At 34.3% G+C, this 27997-nt stretch overlaps 2 protein-coding genes across 2 annotated transcripts; one reads left to right on the forward strand and one right to left on the reverse strand.

Moving 5' to 3' along the window:
• The first annotated feature begins 8630 nt into the window (after window positions 1-8630).
• Window positions 8631-18202, forward strand: LOC132547505 (peptidylglycine alpha-hydroxylating monooxygenase-like). Its single transcript, XM_060211261.1, has 12 exons — window positions 8631-8798; window positions 9500-9554; window positions 10212-10299; window positions 13122-13231; window positions 13521-13598; window positions 15044-15092; window positions 15305-15369; window positions 15622-15705; window positions 16389-16465; window positions 16876-16929; window positions 17414-17463; window positions 17956-18202. Exons 1-12 carry the CDS (start codon window positions 8631-8633, stop codon window positions 18200-18202), a joined length of 1125 nt encoding a protein of 374 aa, XP_060067244.1.
• A 1185-nt stretch (window positions 18203-19387) lies between these two features.
• Window positions 19388-27375, reverse strand: LOC132547521 (dynein axonemal assembly factor 4-like). The gene is made up of 11 exons (XM_060211275.1): window positions 27157-27375; window positions 26147-26297; window positions 25728-25861; window positions 25273-25383; window positions 24456-24543; window positions 23127-23260; window positions 22750-22850; window positions 21937-22017; window positions 21125-21197; window positions 20632-20737; window positions 19388-20319 (listed from the first exon to the last, which is right to left on the reverse strand). The coding sequence occupies exons 1-11, from the start codon at window positions 27277-27279 to the stop codon at window positions 20213-20215; spliced, it is 1209 nt and encodes a 402-aa protein (XP_060067258.1). The 5' UTR covers window positions 27280-27375; the 3' UTR covers window positions 19388-20212.
• Between the last annotated feature and the right edge of the window lie 622 nt (window positions 27376-27997).

Genomic DNA, 27997 nt, shown 5'->3' on the forward strand with positions numbered 1-27997 from the left:
TGTTTATAAATATACCACTCTGACAAACATTCATTTATACAAACTGTTTCATTCCCGTTCGTTCGTATGACTCACATTTACAACATCATTCCCTATAGACTCCATAGAACCGCGGTACCTTCAGCAATACCGCATTACAATATCGAATTGCAGCAAAGAACATCAATTTGATACAACATCGGTTTGTACTGGCACATAAAAGATTTTTCATTCATTGTATTACAAAATATTTATTCAGGTTGTTAGTTTCAATATTCAAACATTGAACTTTCTTAATGTGGCATTTATATTCGTTATAAATGACAAACTATTGCAAGTGAAAACACTATTTTGCGCTATTTACCTGCAAAATTGTATCATTTAATACGACCATAAATGCCACAATGAGAAAGTTCAATGTTATATACATTTTCTACCATTTTTTACTCATTTTCCGATCATATTTTGATTTAAACTAAAACGAACGATTCATTATGGACAGTTAAATATGTCAAATAGAACGGGTATTTAGACGGCGAACCGTCGTCGGTTCTAAACCCACAATATTGACGTTATAATGGTCACGCGCTGGATGTCATTTATTGTCTCATAAATCTTTTCGACACAGCAATGAAGCTATCTTCATTGGATAATATATATTAATTTATTTCAGGATTATGTTGAGGTTTCCAGAATTCAAGAGAGTAAAATTTATATGACCAGATCGAATGTAGATCTGGAACAGATACCTGGATATTGGAAAAATTCGAGGTAATTGAAGATGTGAGGATGACCACAGGTGCAGGGTGAGACAGGAGTATACAAGAGATGTAAAATATATGGCCTTGATTTCAAGTCACTAGCATTGTTTTTTGACCAGCAAAGGATTATACTCAATTTTCTGGAAATTCAATAATTTTAGGTGAATTTTCAATATATTGCGTGTTGTTCTTTATCTGAATAGGTTGGACTTTTAATGTGGAGTGACGTAAACGAGTTTGTTGTTGGATCCATAGAATCCATACTTTCATTTTATTTGAGGAAAAATTACAACAAACATTAGTTTTAGAACGAGGAATATTAAAAATACCTTGGCTATCGAAGATTATGATTTAAAACTTCATTATGATACAAGATTTAAACACATGTAGATATTTAAATAATATGGACCCCCAGTTTTGTATTGATGCTATCTAAATATTCATATTCAACTCAAATATCCAGTTTGACCTCTTTAAACTGTGCGGGAAACACCCTTAAAATACGGTATATACAAATATCGTAACGATTTAAAACGAGGCAGCACATTTGTCGATTCGGTATGAGGAAAACGTTTGCACATGAAGAGGCATGTTTCTTTGTCATGTTAATGTTGACTGAGGGAATTATCACCAAAACATGATAGATGAATGGATGAAAATATAATAAACATTTACGTTGAAAATGTTTGTAATAAAACAATAATCATATAGCTCATATTTGATGAAATTGAAATGTATAGTGTTTAACATTGTTCTCCCATACCATTTACTAACTCGAAATTTCGACTAACATTGTCGAAATTTTGAGTTATTGTCTTAAAATTTCAAATTAACATCTTAAAATTTCGGACTGCTATCTCGAAATTTCAACTTGTCTCACTATCATGAAATTTCGACATGCATTTTCGATATTTTGAGTTAAATAAAAACTAACGTTGCCGGAATATACTCCCGCATTAAAGAAAATTCAATGATGCACTAGAATTTGAATATATATTTAAAAATTCTTACAATTTCGTTTTAGAAATATAGGTATCTACCTGGGGATAAAAGTTTTCATTCTATCTTCGAAATTTTTTTTATCTGAGCCGAAGTTTACGAAACATAATCGAGATGTATTTCCTTCTTGTTTGCCCATTACACATAAAAAAAAAAAAAAAAAAAAAACTCCTGACAATTTTAGTTGGTATATCTCATCGGAGATTTTTCCAAAGACAACTTAGGTGATAGCACTATTTAATACATTTTTGGGGAAGATACAGTAGAGCCAAACAATAAATTATACTACGTCATACAGCTGTTTTCGAATAAAATTCATAGTATTAAACTTCAGGATATGAATCATGATTGTAACTTAAGAAGACGTAATACCCGTAGATTTTGAAATAAAAAGAAACCACTGCAAATAATCTTAACATTAAAACCCAACAAATAACCACTGTTTATCACTATAAATGAAAAACACCTTTCAAAGACTGCACAAAAACACACACGTGAATAAACGTTTTAATACAAATTTAGAGTTAGGTACAGTATCATATAATTATTTCGTCAATCTAGGACTCGCCAGTTATTCTGGGGGTCCTAAATTTTAAACGTATGAAGAAAAATCAAATGTGATTGAAAGTTCAATTCTAGATGGGGCACTAGCCTTATCATTCCGTAAATGTCACAAATTTCATATATTTGATAATTTTAAAAGAACGTCAAGAATATGTGTACATTCTAAACTGTGTCAATATTCGTATCGATTAAAACATATCGTGCAGGTTACGGCAAACCTCAGGGGCCAAGAGTCCGTCAATCAGCAGTGTTTACTACCTGTATTCTCGAATATTGTACAAAAGACACACAAATGAATACGACCATCTATGTTCTAGGTAGTAAAGTTACTAACAGTTAAAAATTATAGAAATAAACTAAAATTGTCTAAAATTCTCATTGCCGCTTCTTAACGCTATTACCCATCCTCCATGTTTCTGTATTATTAAACCGCTTACTCAATATTGCATTATAATGTGGTGTTTATGTTCATGCTGATTAGCCGAAAGGCTAACACGCTGTTCACGAGAATGTGTTACACAATTCAATTTAAAAAAAAGGTTTTCAGTTTTCAACATTACAAAGTTCTCTTAATTTGTGGTTTGAAAAAATCGAGTGTTTGATCAGTGCTTGGACATTCATGGATTGAGAGTGTCACTGAAATCGGAAATCAAGGAAAATAAATTCTCCACGAAAATTAATTTGTATGTGTATGGATTAAGATAGCTTTTTGAAAAATGAACCATGGGAATCACCATTATTCATGTAATAACTGGGATAGAAACCGCAAACACACATTTGATGAGAAATTAACTTTGTAAAGGGACCTATACACGGTTTATGACACGCTGAGTATTTAAACATTTCCCAGATCATCACCACAACTTACCCATCCTGCTTAATGGACCCCTTTCACGCCGTTTATTGTTTGCTAACGTCGATTTACTAGAACGCGGGCAATGGAATGTATATATTTTAGTCGGTAAACTCATATGTCTAAAATATAAAGCCCTGGGACAACTCATACTGACAACGCTTATGGCAAGGTCATGTTCTGTGTTGGGTGAGGTTTCTGACAAGTGCTAGCAACCTACAGCTTGAATATCAGAACTTCTGATATACACGTCGCATGTTTATTGAACACAGACGTTGAATTCCCTGTACATTGTTCACTGCAACGATCTCCCATAATCATAAAGGATAGTATTTACCAATCCTGTTCCTCTTACTTAAATTCAGATATGCAGTTAAAACTTGTATCAAGATAATCGTCACAGATGAAGTGGGCGTCATAATTTTGTATATGCTTGTATAAATGCAGAGAGCCAAATGAAACCAAATAACTACACTTCCTGTTCCGAGGAAAATAATCCAAAATCATCATCACGATCACCTTTAACAGCAAAATCCCTCATTGTCAGGGAAGTAAACCCAGTTCGCTGCTTTCTTCTTTGTCTTCGATGCCACCAACCACTATGGCGATACCAGGCACATGGAGATTTAGTTCTTTGTCATTGTGTATGTTGTATGTGGACAAGAGAAGTAGCGAGTGTCATTCTTGGCGTCAGCTTTAACGGACAAATAAAGTTATGTTACTTAAACGTTAAATATTTATATGTTAAAAGTGATAACGTATCCTTATTTATCATGAAATTGTAATATTGTGTGCTTCTTATGTAATTGAGCAGGTTTTCACACTAGACGGACAACACAGCTATATAATGCAGTTTAAGCGTGACAGAATATATTTGATATGTCCTATCCATCTGTGTGTCTTTGGTACAATCTCTCGATAACGATTTCTCCAGAGAAAGGGTGCATGGGAAATAAAGTGCCGCAAACTGCTGTTATTTTCAGTGGGGATATAAAATATTGAACCAACAGTATATTGTGTCCTATCAAGATGTAAACAATTAAGAATTACTCGACTTGTACTTGTGGAGTCGTAACATATACAATAATGAGATTGTAAACATGATAAATCGCAAATGAACACATTCCGATTGTTTGTGTCATGGTTCCATGACGGATAAAAAGATGATTAAATATAATCTTTGAAATAATTTCCTTGCTTCACGCCATGTATAAGTCAAAATAATAATTATAAGAACCATGTCGATATTCAATTTATATCAGACGAGATAAATATATTGTATATTGCGTATGTTATTTTTCAAATGTTATAAAATGAATGGCTTACTTTTTGAAAAAATGGAAAATAACTAACACGAGTGAACGAAATACCATACAACAGCCACGGGTTTGTGTTACCTGTTTCTACCACCATAAAAAAAACTATTACGAGGATGCATTGTCTTACGGCATCTTTTGGGGCGTTATGATATGATCTGTAGTGAAATGTTGCTAATTAATATGCGATGCTGACAGATTCAGAAAAAAATGTGAAAGGTTTAAAATTAAGTAAGAATTTGATTTATAGAAATCCATATCAAAATGAAATCATTCCAATAACATTCGTGAACTACTTATTGCGCGTGATACTGTTCACGGGTGAAGTACACTTTCGGTTTAAGCTCTCAACCAATCAAAAAGCGGAAGGTTATATACACGTACCACCGCTTAAATAACCAGTTGAATAAATAAATAAAGATACGTTTAGACAATGATCTGAGAGTGAAATAATACAAGTGTTGCGATAAAGATATGTGTAGTACATAAATTCCATATGATTATGGAATAAAGTAATTATCCAAACTAAGTTATAAATGGTTATAAATAGTTATCAGCAGATGAACACGACAATTTATGTTAGTTAACATATGACAAATCAAATAACTTTATTAAACTATTTATTTTACTGTCAGTTTTCGTCCTGAAAGATGTATAACCTTTGAATGTCCCATGAGGTCATGCTGAAGAGGCAGGATAGGTAGACAGAAATTGTTTATGTAGCATAGTGACTCAAATGATATACAGAAAGAGAAATAACAAGAATCATGTCAATTTACCGGAAAAGTTCCCAGAGAAACCATTCAAAAAGTTCGAAATTTTCTATCTTTCGCTGGGCACCTGAAACTCTGAGTACTGGATGACCCCACGAGTCCCATTCCAGGATTCTAGGTCTATACGTAGAATCCTCGAAGTATCTGTCAAAAAGTGAAGGATGTAGTTGCCTTGAATAGGAAAAAAAACCGTTGAATAAGTCGAGAGACTCTTGTCCAATCTTATAATACTATATCAAGTGCATGCCGGGTGTCGACAAGTTGAGATATAAGCAAAGCAAATATGCAGGTTCTTTATCACATACAATGATAATGACAGTGTTGTCAAATATTCGAGACAATATTCCACTTTATCAAAACACAAAATATTGCATAAGTTACATCACATACTCTGAACAAAAAACCAAAACAAAGCTACAAACCGTAAAATGTCCCCGATTATGCATTCGGCAGGTTCCCTCAGCATCTTTATATGGAAAGACAAACCATCTGGGAATGATGTTTGAAACGTGGTGAATCAAGTAACTACTCGCAGGTGAATTTAAGATCGGTGTATGTGGTAGCCACTGAGCACAAATGTGCAAAATTAACTTTTAAGTCTTGCATCATGTACCTAATTAGACAATGGTCTGAGAGTGGCATAACACAATGTGTTGTGGTAGAGATCTTGGTAGTGAATAACATTTCAAACATTTCAAAACGCGGAACAAAAAAAAAAAAAAAAAAAACTCAAAACTTGCAATATCATAATTGCAACGGGGAAATACAATAATTCTCTTACTAATCAACATTATACTACCATAAGCTCTGAGCCCCTAAATTGTAAAACTACCAACGTTGTTTATGGTATTGAATGTGTACTGTGTGGTTTAGGATATATGTTGGTGAAACAAACGGGCAGTTTCGACAACGTATGAAGTGCTATTGTTCAGCAGTGAACCATGGAGAATCAATGTTTGTATCACCATTTCAACCTCCGGATCATTCTATACCGTCGATTAGTGTCCGTATTTTGGAAAACATTACCACCTTACAAATGACCCATTACTGAACGCACATTGCTATAGACAAAGTAAGGAACACTATCTTAGACTGTTTGGCATTGCTGCGCCATATGGCTGCCATGACCACGTGGACTCGGTAGGAAGTTTGTCCAGTCCTGGATGCAGTAACACTAACGTTATGGATTTATATACTCATCAAACTAGACGTAATCGCAGCCATGGACAGAAGCACTAAGGTAAATCTAGCGGATATACCGTCACGTTTGAGAATCTGATGGATATTTTACAGAAACCATCAGGCGTCCGTCATGTTAGAAATACGATATATTTGCTTCCTGTCTCCATGCTACGAAAACGTCAAATGAATTCAGCTAATACTGTTTCTGGAGACCTATGGAAATACCTTAGAGACCTCATAAAACTATTGATGATGTGGCACAAATCAGGCTTATGAAAGTTGACTTTGTAAATAAGGGAGTAAATGCTATAATCATCAGCAATATTTTACACCAGAAGTCTGTTCAAGATAACATACCTTTAAAGCAGAAACAACCGTGTAATTTCCTAAATTTACTCCAAGCCCATTGCATCCAAACGTTTCAACTACAAAACAAAAGCTGCAGCAACTGAGTGTATATGACCTTAAAATTAGTCCTCCGTCAGCTCTGCTTTAAAGTATGGTCAAACTGAGCACATAGTAATTGGTGATTTAAACATGATTCATTATGTAAAGCCTCGAGAGCTTTTTCATGAAGGGTCCTAAATATCGTGAAACCCCGTTCGTTAATTGGATTATGGATTTCAAGATACATATAGATTCTGTTAAAAAAAATATGCAATAGAATGGATGAAACGAGAACAGTCTGCGTAGAATTCAGTTTATGAATGGGTTAAGTATATTCGGAATTTGCATCTTGAAATCTAACATGAAAACTAAACACATGTCAGCTCTCCTCAATTCTGACGTCAATTCTACAAATTTACATGACAGGTTTGTAATTGCGCCTGCAGATAAGGCGCCCAGTAACTTGTCTTCAAACATCTTTACACTTCCTGTATACAAAGGACTGGGCATGCTTGATAACGACATTTTGCAATCTTTCAAACGGCGAAATACTGGCTAATTATGCTTCAGTATTACAACTATTCAAATTGCCTAAATATACCGATGTTAGATTCCTGAACTGCACAAAAATCCATAGAAGCAGCATTTTATTGTTGGCTCGTCTAGTTGTTCAAAACCACAAACCACCATTATAAGTACATTCAAATCTGGGTTACAGTCTTATTGTGAAAATGTTTACTCAATAAGTGGAGTTTATAGTATGTGGAGTTTAGAGCTTTTGATCAATCTTCAACGATCTCTTCAAATATTTGTATAAGAAAATTATTTTCCAACCTGTACATCACCTTGCCCTATTCTGAACTGAAAGAACGCCTTCGTTTTCTTGTTATGAGAGCTTGCTTTTGTAAGAAAGGTGAACGGCGGTATAAATATATGGTTGTGAAATATATTGAAGCGTATTTCGTATAAACTATACATCCAAATTAAAGAAGAAATATACGAAGGACGAAATCATAAAACAGATCGTGTTTCTAGTTGACAACGTCTTCGTCAGGTTCGGTAGTAAGGTCTTCCAACTAACTATTGGCATACCTATAGGAACTAACTGAGCCCCTCTGTTGGCTGACTTGAATTTGTTTTCATATGAGGCTTAATTTATTGAAGAACTTATCAAAACAGGTCACAAAGACTTTGCAAAGTCGTTTAATTTTCCTTTCAGATATATTGTTGACGTCTTGTCTTTAAATAACAAGAAATTTATTGACCACGTCCATCGTATGAACCCATCATGTTTTGAAATAAAAGACACGACAGACTCTTCTATATTAGCTGCTCATCTCAATTTTTTCCTACAACGAAACCGACATTTTCCCTTTGTGAATTTTCCATATTTCCCCTGCATCCCTAACCTATGATGTTAACATGTCGCAGTTGATTTGATATTGAAGGACCTGTTCCCATTATCACGATTCGTACAAAACTAGCGATACTGGGGACATGCCTTTGATGTATTTTCAAATGAAAATGAAATCTTTGTCAGCTTTTTCTTTTCAAACATGAACATTATGACACCAAATCATTCGTAATTTGTTTTACTTGGATTGCGTCCCTATACATATTTCTGATTTTATCTTTTCCAATTTTTTCATCCAATATTTTTCACTTTATTATGATAACTCTTGGTTCCTTATGACTTATGCGAGTATGAAAGAGTGAGATTACTTTATCTACACATTGTTCTAGTTGCCCTGGCTTAGTGCTGTTATCTTTGTGTGACGTAACGGTACACTTATCAATAATGGTCACACTATACACTATGGTGGGAATGCATGTTTATACAACGATTGTTGTCGTGTCCGTATGGCTTACTGTATGTACCGGTTCTTCAGTGTCCTCAAGTCAACACGATGATGACCACTTATGGAAGAATGATCCCAACTATTTCACCAGAACGATCAGAATGCCTAATGCTTTATCCACTAAGGTAAACCAAACTGGAATCCGATGTTAAAATCTTATCGGTAACCCGATGCATTTATTACGAAAACTCGGAGAAAATCGAATTAATCAGAATGTAGTGTAGAATTAACGTGTGATTTGGAAAAACGATTACTCATTTGAAAACGAGTTATCTTTCCTTAACATAACTCATCTTATTGCTTTAAGTGTTTGTTTTCATAAAAGTAAATTGAATTAATTGCAATCAAATAAAAATACCAAATGACAGATTGGTATTGATTGAGATTTCAGTATAAAACCAACCATGATGAATTATAAGTACTTTGTTTAATCCTTCATTAGTACATAACGGCCCTGTCATTGGATGACATTTCCCCTTATTTCAATTAGATGCCACAACAGGAGAAGGCATGTTGGCGAGCTACTATCTGATTTAGTGTAGAATCACCTGATGACAAGACTCTTTACTTATCGCGAAAATACTTTATCAATCAAAGTGTTCTGAAAAAAAACCCAAAAACCCCAAACAAAAACACATACAATTAACCAGGTAAAAATGCAAAGCGTCCCCGTGAATGGAATCCTCGAGAAAAAATAACCGAATTCTTCGTTTATACTGTCTCTCAGCGTTTCCCAAGCTATTCTTTATTTATGGGAAGGAAGGGACAGTTTCTGGTGCTGTATCAGCATTTCACGAAGTTTTCTCTCTTTCTGTATATTATGTAGGCAGATGCCCTTCTGTGCCATTCTGTCGAACTCGATGAACGTGAAGCCTATATAGGTACGTATTTCTACAACATCGCACACCTAACCTTAAGTGTCCCCGATCCTTTAATGAACGCCCTTTGTCGTTAAGTCAATGATTAGTGGGTGTTGAAAAATCAAAATGAGTTAAACTGACTATGTCTGGGCTACATATGGCAAATAAACAAACGGTACACAGTATTTATTAGATTTCTTTCGATCAATTCTGATTTTCCTCAACGGCCTTCTACATTTCAAAATTTTGTAACTTAGCATCAATGACGAGTCATAGGAGGACGAAACAGCTGTATGACGCAGTTTTATTCATAATTTAGTGTATCTAACTCTATCTTTGACAGAAGTAGTTTACTTTCTATTGCACAACCACATATCTGAAATCTGAGTTGATCGACTCCAGATATTGACAAACATTCGACAAAATATCTTTGAAGTCAATGATTAAGTTCCAGTTGCTCAAGAAAGGTTGTAAACTCTTTTCAACAGATATAATGTATTAAGATTAAACAGTAAAGTGCGTTGTCATGTTTATTTACAAACAACCGTAATGCATTGACGTTGTAAGGGGTCAATGTTTCACATGACATTCGTAATGATTTTTTTAATATAACGCTTCAACTACTTTTCCTTCCTGTTGCTCTAGATCAGTTCTGTTCTTCTTTTCTGTTTTGCACAGTGAAATACGAGCCCCATGCCACAAAAGCGGTTGCTCATCACATGATGGTATATGGGTGTGGCAAACCAGGAAGCGACAGGCCCTACTGGTGAGTGAATGACTTGGTAACAAATCTTTTGGATGATTGTCTTGTCCTGATTCACGTATGTTAGGTATTTCGATAATATTGATTGATAGCTTAACGACTTAACAACATACACATATTGAAAGTAAACGAGCAAATTCAGAATTGAGAAAATCTATCACCAAAATATGAATTGTTTATCTTCTACTTCACTACTTTTCAGATACCAAGCACATAAATGGTCGCCAATTCTAAAAGATTAAGATGTATTAGATTTGATAAGTAAGTTTAGGTATCGGTAATCTTGTTGGCTTCATTCTTCTCACATATTTGTATGATCTATAGTGACATTAAACAATGTACATCCGTTATAGATCTCATCTCTCCCTCATTCTTTTTAATATCAACCAAAATCCAGAATGTTCAAACTAGTAACATATTTACGTCTGTTAAGGTCCATAAGACCTCTCCCCTCTCCCACATTTAAAAAAAAATGTTATCGGAATCTTCATCTGCATACAAAGATATGTATTAGCAAGTACGGTTATAAAATGTCACTGTACGTATGTTCTCCATATCTTTGAACATCTGTACAAGCACAAAACTAAACAACAACAGATACAAGTATAAACTTGTACATTTCCAGTTACAGTATTTTCGCTGTATTTCATGATTAACCACTGAAGATGGATTTTCAACTCTAGTCATTAATTTTTATTTCTTATTTGATTAGGTACTAATTCCATATCATACTAATTTCATAAAACATGTACGTTTACCGTTAAGTGATAGGAGGGGTTTAGGTAATCTCCAAGTTCAGTATTGTGAAATGTTTTCTGTATACGTAGGCTGTTGAACCAATTTAAAGTATACCCATTCTGCATGAACTCCCAAGTATTTAAGCATTAGAAAATCCTATTGTGTACTAGGTCCTTTTGATTAACGCAATACCCTAAAAACTCAAAGCTAATATGCGGCTTATTTGTTTTAAAAATAAGCAAATGCAGATTTATTTTTGTAAGAAACTATCAGCTTGTTTTCATGATGGGTTTGTCCGGCTAATTCGCTACTTTAGGACTAATACCAGAATCATTAGAAGATATTTTGTGTTTTCTGATGATTTAATTCTTATGATATTAAGTACGTGTATATTGCAGCAATGTTATTGTAGTTTATGAAAAATATTAATTATTTTAAAACTGTACCTTGACGCATATGTGAGGACAGTAAAAGCGCATACTTAGCCTCAAAACAACATTTTTATCTTATCTTGTTTACCTTAAAATTCTTATATATTTTTTGACATTGGTTGTCGGAATCGGAAAGTAAAATACTGAAATTAATACAAAAAAATAGCAGTAATGGCCCGGTATACGGTCTATAGATCAGTTTGATATTCAGTATCCGTCCACTTTCCATGATAATCTATTCTGTGAGAATGATACAGAACCTGTCTACAGATTGTGCATAATGGGTTTTTACTTGTCGACTGGTGGATAGAGAATTAACAACAATCTATTATATTGAAGCTTAACATAAGAAATATTGAATTAGATTTCCATGGCAGAACGTCCTGACAGTCAACTCAGCATCCAGACACAACGGTTGCACATATTTCAAACCCCTTGGTGCCTTATTCCAACCTAGGTCTAGCTTCCTTTCACAAATGCAACTCATGCAGACCCTTTCATTAATAGGTGGGCATTGTCTTAACTAGATAAGTCACAGGTTTGATATCTCAACAGACTCAGCAGTATATCCATCGTCCTCTTTTCGTGATCGGTTTAGCCTATTAGTTTATATGTTTTAAACCTGAAATGCCCTAATTAGATAAAGATTGTCTGACCCCTACACAAGTTCTTCACTGCCGACTGAGAATTATCGCATCACCTTCAGCATAGACAAGGGGAGTTCGTTGTCTAAGAACTCCTCGGGATGTCTGCTATTTATTAATCTCCTCACTGCTACCTTGTTACAATTTATCATTCTCATTGTTCTTTTATTTCGGTTGCATGTGACAACAATGTACCTGTGCACCTTTGGGCCAATTGCAATACACCAACACCAGGTCATCTGTATGGCTACACGGTGCCGGATTATTGCACAATACCCTAATAGAATTAGAATTCTAACTCAAGGACGATAGAGGCTCCAACTGTTGCTTGAGGCCCAAATCTTTCGACTCTGGGTGGGCAAGGCTATCACAGTCCATCTCATTGAAACAAGGAACACACACACACTTCCGCATGGATGGGGCGACACATGCGTTTTAACCCCTTTCATACACGTCATCTTCTGTCTTAGACACTTGTTGGACTCTCAAGATCCCAAACATCGACCTGCAACACAGCCGCCAGCCAGTCTAGGCTACGCTCTTAAATAAGATTGTCAAGACCTGACGACTTGGCTACACAGCCGTCGGTTAGTCTCGCTTAGTCTGTCTGCTGACGAGTTTCCCGACTAACCTATCTCAGCTGCAAGATACTTATGGTCAAAGGCAACCCTATTTTCCAAAACTTGAAAAAATTCTTGAATCTTTATTCTGTCGTTTGTAATCTGTTATTAAAATGGATGAAATCAAGCAAAAACCGAGAATATGCTTTATAGTGTTAAGATGTTGTAAGTTGACTTATTTGGTCATTATGATGATTGTAAGCTATTTTTTTTATTCTTGTGAGTGTATGGTAAATGGTTTTGTTTTAAAAATTGGAAAGAGTTTACAAAATTTATTTTCCTGTGCCCTTTTGAGACATGTACCAATATCAACCCATTAAAGGCTTAGTTATAGAGGCATGTCCAGCCCTTTAGGTTGTTTGGAAATGTTTTATTATCATTTAATTCTCCAGGCCTTGTGGGGAAATGGACGACAGTTCAGACGTCTCAGTGTGTTCAGACGGAGACCGGGAAATCGTATATGCCTGGGCGATGGATGCGGACTCCAGGGAACTACCTTCCGGTAATGTGAAATACATTTAAAGGTTTTATTCGATTATTGCTAAATACTGACTTCCACAGTGATCCTGTGAACGTCGGTTGATAGTTCAGCAAAATATTCGGAATGAGAAAGTATGGAATGCTCATGCATGAATGCAAAGAGAACACTTTTAATAAATGTATCTAATTTGCCGATCAAACATATATGGGTGAATAAATAAGACTAATAAACGATGAATTAACTGTTTACAGTAGATGTTGATTTTCTTGGCGAGATTGAAATTAATCTGATCATAAATCGATATTTCCAGGCGTCGGATTCCGTGTGGGCGGTACAACCCGGACCAAACATATCGTCATACAACTCCATTACAAGGACAAGTTTAAAGGTCAGATCACCGGTAAAACAATATCAAATAAAAGTCATTAAACAGTCAACATGTCACGCATTGCTGAATTACGGACGAAAACAAGAGGTGTTTATCAAACACTATGTCCCTGATTGCATCAAAATTCTGAACTGGGACATTAAAACTGTACTGTGTGAGGCATGTGCTATTGCATTCACGCATTGTGAAACACTTATTTCTCCATTATGGCAATGATAGTTTTTTTTTATTTAAAATGTAGGTCAAAGGTCAATATCAAGGTCAGATTGTGAAAACCACAAAGGTCTTGTCGCTAGGAACACGTGTGGCAAGTATGAAAGACATATTTCTTACGGTGCAATAGTTATTGGCCGATGTTTAAAAAATTCAAATGTATGTCCAAGGTTACGATCCAGGTCACATGGTCAAACATTTTGGTACTACCGTAAAGGTTTTGTCACAAAGAACGCACTTGCCAAATATGAAAGTCCTGCCTCTTACGGCACAAGAGTTATGGGCAAGGTTAAAGTTGACAACAAACAAACAGCACAAAAACGATATGTCCGCGATCTTTCGATTCGAGGGCATAATAAAAGTTCATGGATGGAACTTAAATTATTGCCTCGTATTCTGTATAGAAGTCTATGATATGTCAAGGTAAATGAATTAAGACTTGATACCCACGGATTTTCATAAAACAATTTACAGCACATTTTACCGGTAAAGGTATACGGTGCCACTTTAACATCACTGACAACGCCCACAAAAAAGAAATAGTTCCAAAAGCAAATAATTAATGTGTTTCATGTAACATCACAACTAGGTGTGATTCCGCTGTTGTCTGCCTTATTCTCAAGTGGAACGTGTGACAACTTACTCGGATTGACCCAGATTTGAATGGCGGTTAACCTTCCAGTACATGTGGTCTTGCTCTCCTTGTGCTGCTTCAGGGGACTCCGTGTAAATAGTACTTCTGTCCACATCTTAACCTTTTCTTTTTCTTTCTTTTTGTACGAAACATATTTGGTGTCCTGCTTGGTTTAAAGCATAATGGAGACGTGTGATGTCCACAGTTGTACAGAACAAAGCCTGGCCAACGTTGTGATTGAATAGTGATATTGACTATTCTCCATGTCCCTTTTTGTCTCACTGGCAACATAGTCATTTTCCGTCCGTTCTATTGTAGCCCCTAGATTCAAATCCCTTACTTCCTTGGGATATTGGGCATGTCCTCATTCCTAGAATCAGAATCTGTTTTCCTCATTATCACATAATTTTATAAAACCATGTAGGTGTTTCATAAAACTGGTATATAATGATTGTATCAATAGCTGTGATACAACATCAGTGTCATGAGATTTTAAGTTTTCCTTTCGTGTTTCCTTTTACCAAAAGGAAAGTCCCTCTTTTTGTCAATAATTACATTTAATTTATAATCAGTATGCATGTGGTGTTATATATTCCAGGAGACTTCAGAGACAACTCAGGAGTGACCCTCCACATGACCTTCACACCGTAAGTATAGAGAACTAGAGGCTGAATGGGAGAGACCAACTACTGAAGTATAAATAAGTATAAATAAGTATAAATATATAAACATACTAGTATACTGCTTGTTTATGACATGTTCTAACTGCGTTTTACATAGAAACATGCTAAGTTATTCTTAATTCAGCCATTTTATATTTCACGAAAAAGCGTTCAGTTGTCCATGTATGTGTTGGCAGACAACCGAAGCAGGCCGGATATTACGTGATGGGTAACATGGGACATATACCTCCCATGATTCAAGGTACTTTGTTGGTTACATTCATTAGTATTCTAGTTCTGACAAAACCCACTGTTATGTGTGCATTCGTTTTTATTTTCATAACTTTACAAATGTTCATATTATATTATCTATATATTACATACTATTTATATATATCTATAACTTTGTACACAATGTAGGTTACATATACTGTTCTAAAACTTACTATGTTTTACCGCTTAGTTCCGATAACATACATAGTTTATAAAATGGTTTATTTCACTGACAATGTAGATTTCCATATGGAATCAGCATGTGATTATGAGCACAACGATACAATTTACCCTATCGGTTACCGGACACATTCTCACAATCTAGGTGAGTAAAATTATAAATTCATTTATATCAGTATAAAGGGTGCTATTTTGATGGAGTTTTTTCCCCTCTTTTCTATTTCTGAAGACGGAATTGATAAACACGCGAAAAGATAGTCCTGTAAACTATGTATTTAAAGGATGATGTTATTTTAGCGCTTTTTGCGCTGAAAGTATTGCGCTAAAATTTGATTGTGCTATTTTTCATGACATTCATTAGTTTGGTTTAAATATATTCAAAAAATATACTATTTTTAGAATTGTGTTAAAGATAAACATCTTAAATAGTTTGCTAAAACTTTATTTTCTGTCTGTTGTTAAAGTGACTGTTATTGTAATTGCCCGATTTCATCCATGCGCTAATTACACAAAATGTGATTATCCGCTAAAAAGTACGTTTTCAAAAGTTAAATAGTATCTTTTAAAAGCGAAAAACATTGTCCGTTTCGTTTCATAACTTCCGGAAAAAATTTTGCGACATTCTTTTAGCAAATCCAAAATTTGAATATCAAAAAATTAAGTTGAACAGTAAAATAACTACAGCAATGAGTTATGAAATATTTATCATAAACAATAACAATATCTTAGCTATATTGCTTTTACAATACTTTAGTTATTTATAGACGATATACGATATATATATATATATATAACATATACATTCAATGACATTTGGTGACGGCTAAGGTGTTGTTACATCCGGGTACCGTATTCGCGATGGCGTGTGGACTGAGATTGGACGTATGTCCCCACAACTACCACAGGTAATACTGACGGTTTATAAGGCAATGAAAATATATTTCATATTTATCTGTACTGAGAGAGAACAATGTAAAAACACTGTCATTAAATTTAATTGAAAGGTTCCAATGCTGATGAGGCACGTAAAGCTTCATGTTCTTAATTACTGTCAAATAATTAAATTTCGTGGAGAATTTATTTTGGATGATATCGTAGGTTCTCTTAGCCATGAATTCATTTGCACGACTGTTAGATTTATCCAAGCACTCAAGCATCCATGTATTACCCAATTTATTTATCATATTTTTGAAAAACCACAGAAAACGACCCCTACGAAAATACATTTTATATGGTTTTAAAGTATAAATGGCGTTATCTCAAAATCTCGCAATTTTATTATATTATTATAACACGTTTGCGTTCTGTTTGATAGACATTTTATAACGTAACAAACCCTGGCATAGACGTACAATCCGGAGATATCTTGGTATGTATCATCATTTGGAGCATTCTTGGTTATTCTCAGTTACACAACTTCGCCAATAGACATGTATTTTGTTAGAACTAATCTACATTGGAAATATTACATTTTATCGCTAAACATCGTGACAGTCTTGAATTTTGAAACAGCTAGAGGTAGAATAATTTGGGAGTTGATATATCACAATGACTGTTGCAATAATAAAAAAATTGGCCGTCAATTGTCATAATAATCTCGTGGTTCCAAAACTTATCTTTTTCTTAAAATGTTCAGTTTTGCATTTTGCTACCAAAACGAAACCTTTGGATACCGAAATTGGACCACAATAATCACTGGAGTCAGACCGCTGCTTCTAACGTGTAAATACCTATTACCTACGGGAAACAATTACCAACTCCAGTATTGTTTGGATTTTAATTACGTTTGCATGTTAGTATTTTCTTGATTTTTTTGTGTAACATTCGTTACCTTGTTACCTTCCACCACGCAGGCTTCTCGGTGCACCATGAGCAGTGACAGAATCGGACCTACTGTAATAGGGTAAGTACCATTGAATAGTATGTGCTTACAAACATACCTCTTTTCCTATCAGTTAAGTTAAAGCAATGCTACAAGATGATAAATTGTATCCTCCGGCAGTGAAGTGGGAAAACGTTTAATATTTTCACATTAACGTAAGTCTGCTGTAATGTCCGTGCATTTTACAATTTGTTTGGATCATGGACTAAGTGTGTAATAACTCTTGGTTGCAAGTTACATTGTACTGTAAAATCATATATTTTCGTGGGCGCAATTTTCGTGGTTATAGAAAAATTCACTATATCGTGGAAATTTCATTTCCTGGATAAATATAGGACAACAAATATTATTAAACTAAATATATCTGTTCGTGGGCATAAGAATTCGTTGATCAAGAGTGCCAACGAAATCACCGAAAATAAACCTTCCACGAAAGAAATACTTTTACAGTATCTGGAAAAAGATGAATATTCTATGTTGTGGAAATCAATAATACCTTCTTACATTCGATAGTCCAACCAACAAAGACGAGATGTGTAATTTCTACATACTGTACTACACTTACCGGAAGGAAAACCTTCAGATTCGATACTGTTTTCGGGACGCACAGAATTTCCAGTGGAGCAAGTATTTAATCAACATTCCAGAGGACGCCAGCTCCATAGAGGGACTTCCGCATTTTACTAGGGTCGATCCCTTTGCGCATGTCTTGAAACATTCCCATGAACGAGGTTTTGATCACCAAAATGAAATTATGTAGTAGCAAATACTTTTGCTGCAATATGACGCTCGCTTGATTAATCTTATATTTTACGTAAATTAAATCAAATCTTTGCAACAATATCGAGACGTTGTTTCCTGATCTTTAAAACGTTGTCCCTTTCAGGGATTTCATATTTTAATCAGTAACCGTTCATCATTTTCTCTGCTCTACCATGTGTCGTATTTGTTACATCAATTCTTTAAGAGATTCAACTTTAGCTTTACCGGAGATTTTATATTGGCAAGCATTAGAAATACAACATCAAGACCCACAATCACTCAAAAGGACAACATCAAGACCCACAACCACTCAAAAGGACAACATCAAGACCCACAACCACTCAAAAGGACATCATGACCCACAACCACTCAAAAGGACAACATTAAGACCCACAACCACTCAAAAGGACAACATCAAGGCCCACAACCACTCAAAAGGACAACATCAAGACCCACAACCACTCAAAAGGACAACATTAAGACCTTCAACATTTATAAAAGACAAAGTCAAATCATCAATCACGCAGGACAATATCAAGACTCAACAATTATGAAAGATAATACATGTATTAGGACTCAAAACAAATACAAACAGCTGCATTAAAGCTCTTGACCTTTACGAAGGACCTCGTCAAGGCTACAAACAATACAAAACAACTGACCAATACCTGACTACTACACTATGAGAAGAACAAGTTCAAGGGCATAGATCAAGTCTTGACCATTAGGGAGGACAAGATAAACACTCAACCATGATGAAAGGCAAAATCAACACTCTATTAGTCCACAGGACAACACGAAGGCATTATACGTTCAAATTTAGCAAATTTTATTCCATGGAATGTTGCCAATTCAACAAATTCATCATTACGATGAATATTCAATTAAGATTCAAAACATTTTCTTTCTGATAAATGGACGGAATTTCCACATAGTCATGTGATAATCTTTCTTTATGAAGACAAGTGAATTTACAAAGATAATGGTATCTAAATAAAATGGTAATGATTAGACATGGTAGGTCATTTTTATAGCTCTATTCTAAAAAGTAACAGAAAGAATGACTTTAACTTTAAGAATTGGGATGCATTATCTTCTTTATTCTGTCTACATGTTTCAACTTTTAATAGTACGTAGACAACAAAAAACATTAAACTAGCTTTGATATAAACACTGAAGTAAATTGCAGCTTAAGTTACAAAAGGAAATTAGAATAAATATAAATTTTGATGGGAGTTTTCTGTCGGTAAAACATAAATGAAATTGCAGGAAAAAATGACTGGGGAGGAATCTTTAATAAACATTCATATTCTATATCTTTACTACAGAAATCTGCAGTTACTGTATCTCCAAAGTTAAGGAATATTCATGAAAGAAGTGCCATTTATGCACTTAAAGATAATTTCCAAAGTTGTAAGTGGCAGAAGAATGGTTTGTGAGGTAGAACTCCTGGGCTTCACCCCTAGCAGTATGTTCTCATTTGCAATAAAATGCTATATACAGATATAAAAAAAAAATATGTTAAACAGCTATTGCAGTTTCTCATAAGTAAACATAAAATTACAAGGAAATTAAAACCAAATAACAAAGTCAATGAAGTTTCAATTACTTATATGTTGTATAAAAAGTCTTTGTACTGTTCTCTTTAATATAATTCTGTATCTAATAATCCTGAAGTGTACCACACAGGTCGGGTATGGTCCAAAGTAAGATACTTCAATACAGAATATTACAAATGTAAACATTCAAGAATAAACTGTTAAATAAGTTTCCACACATGGTCGGATATTTCTCCCGAATATCTCTCCTTAAATTTCCCTTCTTTGTGGTACTGTGTGTTTGAATAAATTACCTTTGTTCATAATTTCACACAAGGCAGTTGTCCCACTGTCTGGACCTGTAACTTTCTCAATAAGACCAGTGTTTCATTACTGACATTTGCTGGTTATCAAATTGATGAACACTTGTAAAATTTGTATTGAGTTCCTTGATTAGGTCCCAGATATCATCAACTCCCAGAACTACTCTGGATAACTTGTCGTATTCTCTCAGCATCTGTCTTCAGTTGTTCATTGTTAGGATCTATCCTCAGAGCAGCCTCATAGTCTTGTAGTCCTTCAACACAGATAGATATTGTTACTATAACCCTACTCAAATTTATGGCATTCATATTGTATTCAACGAAACACCCAATCCAGTGATCAAAGTCATACATAAGCATAACTCTTTTGATTCTTTTTTCCTTCTGGAAAACTTGACAATGACAATGAGTGAATTCAATCAACACACATTCATACTTAAAGTAAATACACTGTAAATTGAAATAGCTTCACTGTACACATGTCTGTTGCATTATGTAGAAATCTTTTCTAATGTAACTGACATTTAATATTTACAATTTTTCATAAAGTTTTATACAGGGCTTACCTTCCACATACATCTCCAGCTCACAGAAAGCTGTGCCCTTCCTGATGAGAGCTTTCACACGACTGGCTGCATTCTGTGGTACAGGTGGCTCCAGTAAGTCCATTGCCTGTTTGACATGAATAGGGAATCATAAACACAATAAATACTTGTCACTACGATTAAGCTATTTGCATTCCATGAAATTTCTAAGTTTGGCACAAAAGTTGTTCTTTATATAAATGATCAGTTATCACAGTAAATATGGATGAAATTTATACATAACAAACATGTATGTATGTATTATTATGTTGCTTATAAGACAAATACAAAAATTGTGTTTAATAAATCTTGGTAATGTGAAATCTTAACAAGGATAATGATGATTCGATCTGTATTGTTTGAGCATCAACCACAAGAATAAACACTAACCAATGTATTGTATAACAGCATGGATGACAATCTCTGAATATGATGCCATCAAAATGTAAAAATGTATTAACATAATGGAACATACCTTACTGCAGTCCTCTATACATTTAAAGAAGTTCCTCATTTTCAGATGACATGCTGCACGATTGGAGTATAATCTGTGTGTAGTTAAGGAATGTAGCAAATCTCAATAAAAATACTTAAATGTTAGTTTCCAAAACCCAGAATATATCTAATAATAATTACCAGATTTACCTCTCTTTACCTCTTTTATGAGACATCAAAATTGCACTTCCATCTGTGCTGGTAAATATACTGGTATATTTTTTTGCAGTAATATTTTTGAAAAAAACATTCTTTTAACTTTTAAAAAACAAGAAAAAAAAGCAGAAAAAAAGAAAAAACAAAAGGTTAAAAACAGTTATGTTCATTGGTAAACATCCTACAGCAGGGGATGGGGTTGACAAGGTGGTGGGGTATAAAGGAAGAAGATGGAGTGAAGGGGATGGAGGTGGGGTGGATATAGTAGGTGGTAGATAGATTAAAGGACAAGGTGATGTATGGTAGGTATACAGGAGGGGTATCAGGATAAGAGGATGGGTTTATGAAAAGTGTGTCGGGGGTATAAAGGAAGAAGATGGAGTGAAGGGGATGGAGGTGGGGTCTGGAAACAGGAATGGGGGTTTAGAGGGATATAGTGACAAGGTGGTGGAGTATAAAGTAGGGATATGGGGACACTGAGTTTTAGATTTTAAACTTTAATCACAGACCTTGTTGGAGTGTCTACAAACTGTATCCAAAAATGTGAATTAAGTTAATCATTCTTTATTATCACTGAAAATAATCTTGAAATATAACCACTGTGTCATTATGTAAAGAGGTACAATATAAGGATACCCTGGTATTTTTGGGTTCAGTCGAAGTGCATGTGTATAGGCATTGATAGCACTCAGGAAGTCTCCTGCCTTGAAAAACCCACTGAAAAAAAAACCATTATTTGTAATACAATTATAAGTATCTTTTAACAAGTATGTGTTCCTGGCAAGCTAGCATGCAAGAAATATGATACATGTTGTTGAAAATGACCTGAGTAGAGCCAGGAAAATGGGTCACATTATAATGCCGAGTGAGTTACTCAGATCTCAGTATCAGATGATGTCACAGATTTTTTTTTTCACCTAGCTCCAACATATACACATTAGAAGAAATATCTTGGCATGCTTTTTGTTCTATCTTCAAATTATGCATTAAACATATTACTGTATCTATAATAAGAGCTCCAATGGGCCTGTATCACTTATTTGTTGTGCCATTCATGAAAAATAAACTTTGGTTAAAGAGTAAACTCTTTTGGTTATTGAGAAGATGTCTGATATTTTTAACACCATTGTGACCTTGAAAGTGAGTAAAGATAATTAATTTGAACAAACATTAAAACTCTTCATGCCAGACTGCAACTCTATTTAGAAATTCAGCCTCTAGGTTTCTGACCAGGTCAATTGTGTATTTTAAAATGTTTAAGGATAAACAGTGATAGATAACATAACCATCTTTTTTTAATTAGTTCATCAGTGTCTCAGCCAATTAGTACAACAACAATACAGTAACCTCCTGTTTAAATGTAATAAAATACAAATTCATTTGTAACAAATATTTTCAATGTCAACATCGATGTCCCACAAAGATGTTTACATAAAAAACCAAACTTACTTCCCCTTATCTCGCAAAAACATTGGATTTCTCTCCTCCTCTGTTAAATCTTTATCTTGTAACTCCATAATCTTTCTTGTCTCTGCTTGTTTCTTTAGCCACTGGTAATTATATACAAAAAATGTCAATTTACAATCATAGTGTTCCACAGAGCCATCAGACTTTAGATGTCTTATAAAGATTTCTGAATACATGGTATATTCATATATTTGTAATTTATACATAGAAAATTGAAATTGAAAGATTAGTGGAAAACAGTAAATTTTAACAGGAATCAAATAAAAGGATTTCAGAATATATTGTTTATTGACATATTTGTGATTTATGTATCATGGTCTTATAGTCTCATGACAATATTCTGACTCTGTTTGACATACCTCCTCCTCCTGGGGTGTCTGCGACTCCCGAACAGGTGTTGGGAACACTCGAGCAGTGAAGGATACTTCAATCTTCCCCACCTCTCTCTTTGGTATCCCACCGGCATTCTCCTCAAATATGTTAGCATTTTTTTCTGTATCAGATGAAAACATCATTATAATATATTTCTTTTTTGATCTCCCTTCTGATGTCTTTGCACCCTGGTAGCTCAGCTGGTAGAGCATCTGCCAAATGAAAATCTAAGGTGTGTAGAGCAATCTCTTTGTAAATATGTGTTTCTTTGGTAACTTTGGTAAACAATAACCAATATAATCCTCGTCAAGAGAGAACTTCTCTTTAGCTCGATCTGTTGAGTGTCAGACTAGTAAACCAGGGGTCCTGGGTTCAAATCCTAACACTGAAATGAATAATGACCTCTATTACAAGAAGTTGAGATCCAGGATTGTTCTTTGCTGTCATTGCTGTACACTTTACCCTACCTGCTCTACAATGTAGATAGCATGTGACGAGCCTCTCACATGGTATTCAGTAAGATAGCCACCAGCTGATAGAGGAAAACCAGATGTCAAAAAAAGACTTTAGCAGTTCACAGGGCTATGAACCCAACAAACCAAACTCTAATGTTAAAAAGGTAAAATGAATACTAAATAGAGTAACCATATTATTGACTGTGAGATATACAAATGGCCCTCTACATTCATTGATCATATACTAATCAAACACTCGAGACAATCCAAAACTTGATTAAGTATTAAAACTGAAAACTGTTCACCTGTGTACATATTGTAATTAATGGAAAGTCAGCAGCAGTACATATAAAAGGTTTAAAAAAAAAAGAAAGACAAACAATATACACTCAGCAATACAGTACTGGTTGAAAACATTACTGAGGATATATTAAAGGGCTAAGAATTTTACCACTTCATTTATATTGGTCAAACTGATGTAATGTATAAACAGATCTTTTCCTTCTTTTTTATTTCAGCTGATTAAAAACACTTTATTTACATTATAGCAATTTGTGTGGAACAATAAATACAAACTTCTATAAATCCCTCTTGCTGGCCTGAATATTAGCATACAAAGGTCAATATACGAGGACATCAGAATACCCAGAAAAAAATCCTTGCCACTTAGCATTGAAGTAGAGGACCTATTATCCTTTTCACTTCTGATTGTGGACTGGAAACCCAGTCATCAAGGTGACAGGCAAGTGGTAATAATTTTCAATCAGATATGATAATTATACAATGTGTTGCAGCCAATGATTTTGATATTTTTCTTATGCAATGGGAAAAATAAGATTCCATTATTTAAATAAAACTTACTCCTTTTATTTTTCCTCTCAAGTTTCTTACGTTCCTCTCGCAGTGCATCTTCCACAGCTTTCTGTTCTTCCATAATTCTCTGTTTTTCCTTTAAACAAATTTGTATTATGATACCAATGACTGTGATATTGAAGTACGTTTTGTGCAGTTTTTTTTCTCTTACAAAATAACATTTAATTCTGACAAGTGATTCTTCTTTTTCAATTCATAAATTCATTCTGATTTTTTTTTATTTTGAGATAGTATTTCAGAGTTAAAGCAAACTATTAAATATACTGTGATATGACATTTTTTCAAAGAAAGTAGATTACAACAAGAATACTTTTAAACCTATCATTCTACCAATAAGCATTTGATGTCATATCTCAACAGTAAATGTATTTATACTCGTAGATCTGATATCTATTGTTGATGTATAAACTTAAGGAAGTCAATTAATCACAGATTAAAATAAATTTCCAGTTAAACCTCATTTCATTCCAAAATGTATCTAGTAGTATTTTGCCCTTGTAGCAATGTTGGTGGTACTTCTTTGGAGAAAGGAAAAAAATTAAAAAAAAAAAAAAAAAAGTGAAAAGGAACCTTGAAAGTTTTGAACAAAAGCAGAATGGTAAATGAAGCAAGTACCATTACACAAAAGGTTTGTTGTACAATAAAAATCTGATAAAGACATCTTTTCATTTCATTGGGGTAGCTCAACATATTGCTTGTTTTCTTTTTTGAATGTTGTAAAAGATTCATGAATCCAGTCCTAGAATTTTCTAAAACTAACTGTATCATATATGTAATGGTGAACCTCAGTAAAGGCCTATTTTACCTGTTCTGCCAACATTTTCTGTTCATCTTTCCATCTCTCCAAGTCATCTGTAGCTTTCTTAATCTCATCTTTCTTTATTTGTTCAATTCTGGATCTTTCCTCTTCTTCTAACTGTTAAAACATATGTCAAAGTCAAATTATTTTGTCAAATCTGTCATATACCTGCAAAGCATTGTCTTTCAGGGTCAAAACCAGTTTGTCTTAAAATGGTGTAGGAACTTCAAGATTTCAACTTTTAAAACAAACTAGTTTCTTTCTTCATGCCTAAATAATTAGATCATACATGTATACAGGTTTGTACACTTATAGCTGAGTTCTACTAACAACTAGACCTTGGATTAACAGTGAAGCATGAGTTTCATTTGTCAAGCTTACCATCAGCTTGAAGCAAATTATGAATGACATATATTTTTCTATATTTTTTTTTATATAGAAAATTAACCAGAAACACATACCCTCATCATTTCATTGAGAGCCAGCTTTCCATCTAAACGCTTCGTCTCTGCTTTCTCTGACTTTTCTTGCTCTGCCCTGGCATGACTTTTGGCTATTGCTTCCTCTCTCTTCACCTTCATCACTTCCTTGTTAGCTGTGTGTACAAGATTGTTACATATTTGGTAATTTTTTATGCAAAAAATGAATGATATTGAAGAATAAAAGTAAAACAACTTCTTTTTTCTTTTATGCAAACGTAAGAATTTTTATTTCAAAGCATCACTGGTCGTGCCAGCATCATCAGAAATGGTAATCTTAATCTATGTACATATAGACCAAGTACATGTAGGTACATTTTTCTAACAAGGAATTGTTTCGCAAGTTAACATTAACATAAGCACATTCAGTGTATTTAATTTGCTTTTATTCGCACACTTACTAAAATCCTCAGAAAACAAATTGGACCAAATGCCTGGCTCCTTCTTAAATAACTTGAAAACAACAGCTCCATTTCCAACTTGTGCTATGCTCTTTTTGTCCTCTACTTCAGCATACAGAAGGCACTCAAACAGATAAGGGGGACAACTCACCTGAAATCAGATATATTTAAGGCACCTAAGTCGTACATGTATATTAATGCATGTTCCCTCTCTATAACTCTCAAAGTACAATACACTTGTTCAAGTTATGCCAATATGTAAACAATCTACATATAACCCCAACCAGAGGTCTCTTGTTGTTGTTGGAGAACCATCTTTAGCCTCTATCCTTTGTCAGAATTTAAAGGTAGATTATACTAATTGAAAGAGGACTTAACCATTAATTATATTTACTATGTGTACTTAACATAAATGACAATTATTCATGTAGACTTATGTTCAAAGGTGAAGGAGTCTAATCATTGAAAAATGTAACCTCGGCCACCGCTACCTTGCCAAGTTCATGCTCCAACAATTAAGCTAAATGGAAATTCTTCCAGTTCAAAGCTAAATGGAAACCTACCCTGACAACCAAAGATCATATACCTCAGTCACCCCTAGTTTGCCACATCAGTCTTATGTTCTTTAGTATACGGCCAGAATCCAAAATAGAGTTAAAACCTGGCAAATCATATAACTTCTCATTTTTTCGCTATGTTTACTTGTGAACACTATATCAACACATGCTCTATAACGTGTCATCACAATGAGTGACACTTTATTACAGCAATTTTCCACAGGAATGTTGGTACGTCTCGTACTTTTACAGCATTGCTGTATTAAAACCAATGAATCTGACACAGTCATATGATTATAACGTTCTAACATTAAGAAAATTCTACTATCGTTATTAAAAAGAACTGAGAAAGAACACCAGACTTCAGACAAATACTACCACAATGTTTCGTTCTAGATGATATCGACTACAACATAATCATTTCCCATTTATTGAATAAAGAATTGGATTTACCTTCAGATATTCTTCAGTGGAGAAAATGTTCACATTATGAGACTTTACTCCTTTCAATGGAACGGTGACAAACACGGCGTTTTCTGTTTCGTCCCAAGTGTAATCTCGTATAGCAAGCGGCATTATCTCAGTGTTTCTCGTGGTTCAGATTAATTGATGTACAAAAACTTACTAAAAATTGATAATTTACGAAAGACGCAGACTTCGCAGGAACTTGCCAGAACAACGGCAGACATGTTGGATCAATCGACCAATCAAATTACATGAAGCTTGCCATTCATCCAATTAAATTCAAGAGGAGATTCTGCTCGTTCCTAAAACACGTTGTCGATGTCAACAAATACATGTGGCGACATATGACATGGAAGCCGCTAAGGGAATCATGAACTCTTCAGATTTCTATTGCAATTAATCATGACTGAGAGATATGTTCAGTTAAGCAATGAAAATTGAAACAAATGAAATATAGTATGGGATTAAAGAAAGCGACTATATCTCATATTTGCGTTGCCGTACGCGTCTATTGCACGATTACAAAATCAAAGTACTGAGAGTCCTGATAAACTACATCAGAATATCTGGTAAAAGCACGGACCTAACCTTAAAATTAAAATATAAGTGTAAAACATCAATTAAATGTTATAAGAAATGATGAAAGAGGGATTTAAAAAATGTCGTTGAATAAGCTGTTTAAAATAGTGTAAAAAGGACATAAATGGGTAATGTTTTAACAAAGTGTATTTGTACGTAGCATCCCTTTGGTCTCTGACTGATAACTATCAATCACAACTGTTTTATATTACATGTGGAAGTTTTGCCATAAAAGGTTTTTAAATGTCTG

The sequence above is a fragment of the Ylistrum balloti genome, unplaced genomic scaffold (genome assembly GCF_031769215.1).
Source record: "Ylistrum balloti isolate Yb309-2 unplaced genomic scaffold, AGI_CSIRO_Ybal_v1 Utg369958, whole genome shotgun sequence".
NCBI classification, from domain to species: domain Eukaryota; kingdom Metazoa; phylum Mollusca; class Bivalvia; order Pectinida; family Pectinidae; genus Ylistrum; species Ylistrum balloti.

Bases quoted from the DNA above. Each gene is read 5' to 3' on its own strand.
- LOC132547505 (XM_060211261.1), top strand. From the start codon at position 8,631: ATGGTGGGAATGCATGTTTATACAACGATTGTTGTCGTGTCCGTATGG. The intron at 8,799-9,499 runs GTAAACCAAACT...TATATTATGTAG, and splicing joins CTAATGCTTTATCCACTAAG to GCAGATGCCCTTCTGTGCCA. The intron at 10,300-13,121 runs GTGAGTGAATGA...TTAATTCTCCAG, and splicing joins GGAAGCGACAGGCCCTACTG to GCCTTGTGGGGAAATGGACG.
- LOC132547521 (XM_060211275.1), bottom strand. From the start codon at position 27,279: ATGCCGCTTGCTATACGAGATTACACTTGGGACGAAACAGAAAACGCC. The intron at 26,298-27,156 runs GTAAATCCAATT...ATCTGATTTCAG, and splicing joins CCACTGAAGAATATCTGAAG to GTGAGTTGTCCCCCTTATCT. The intron at 21,198-21,936 runs GTATCCTTATAT...AACTACACACAG, and splicing joins CTGAACCCAAAAATACCAGG to ATTATACTCCAATCGTGCAG.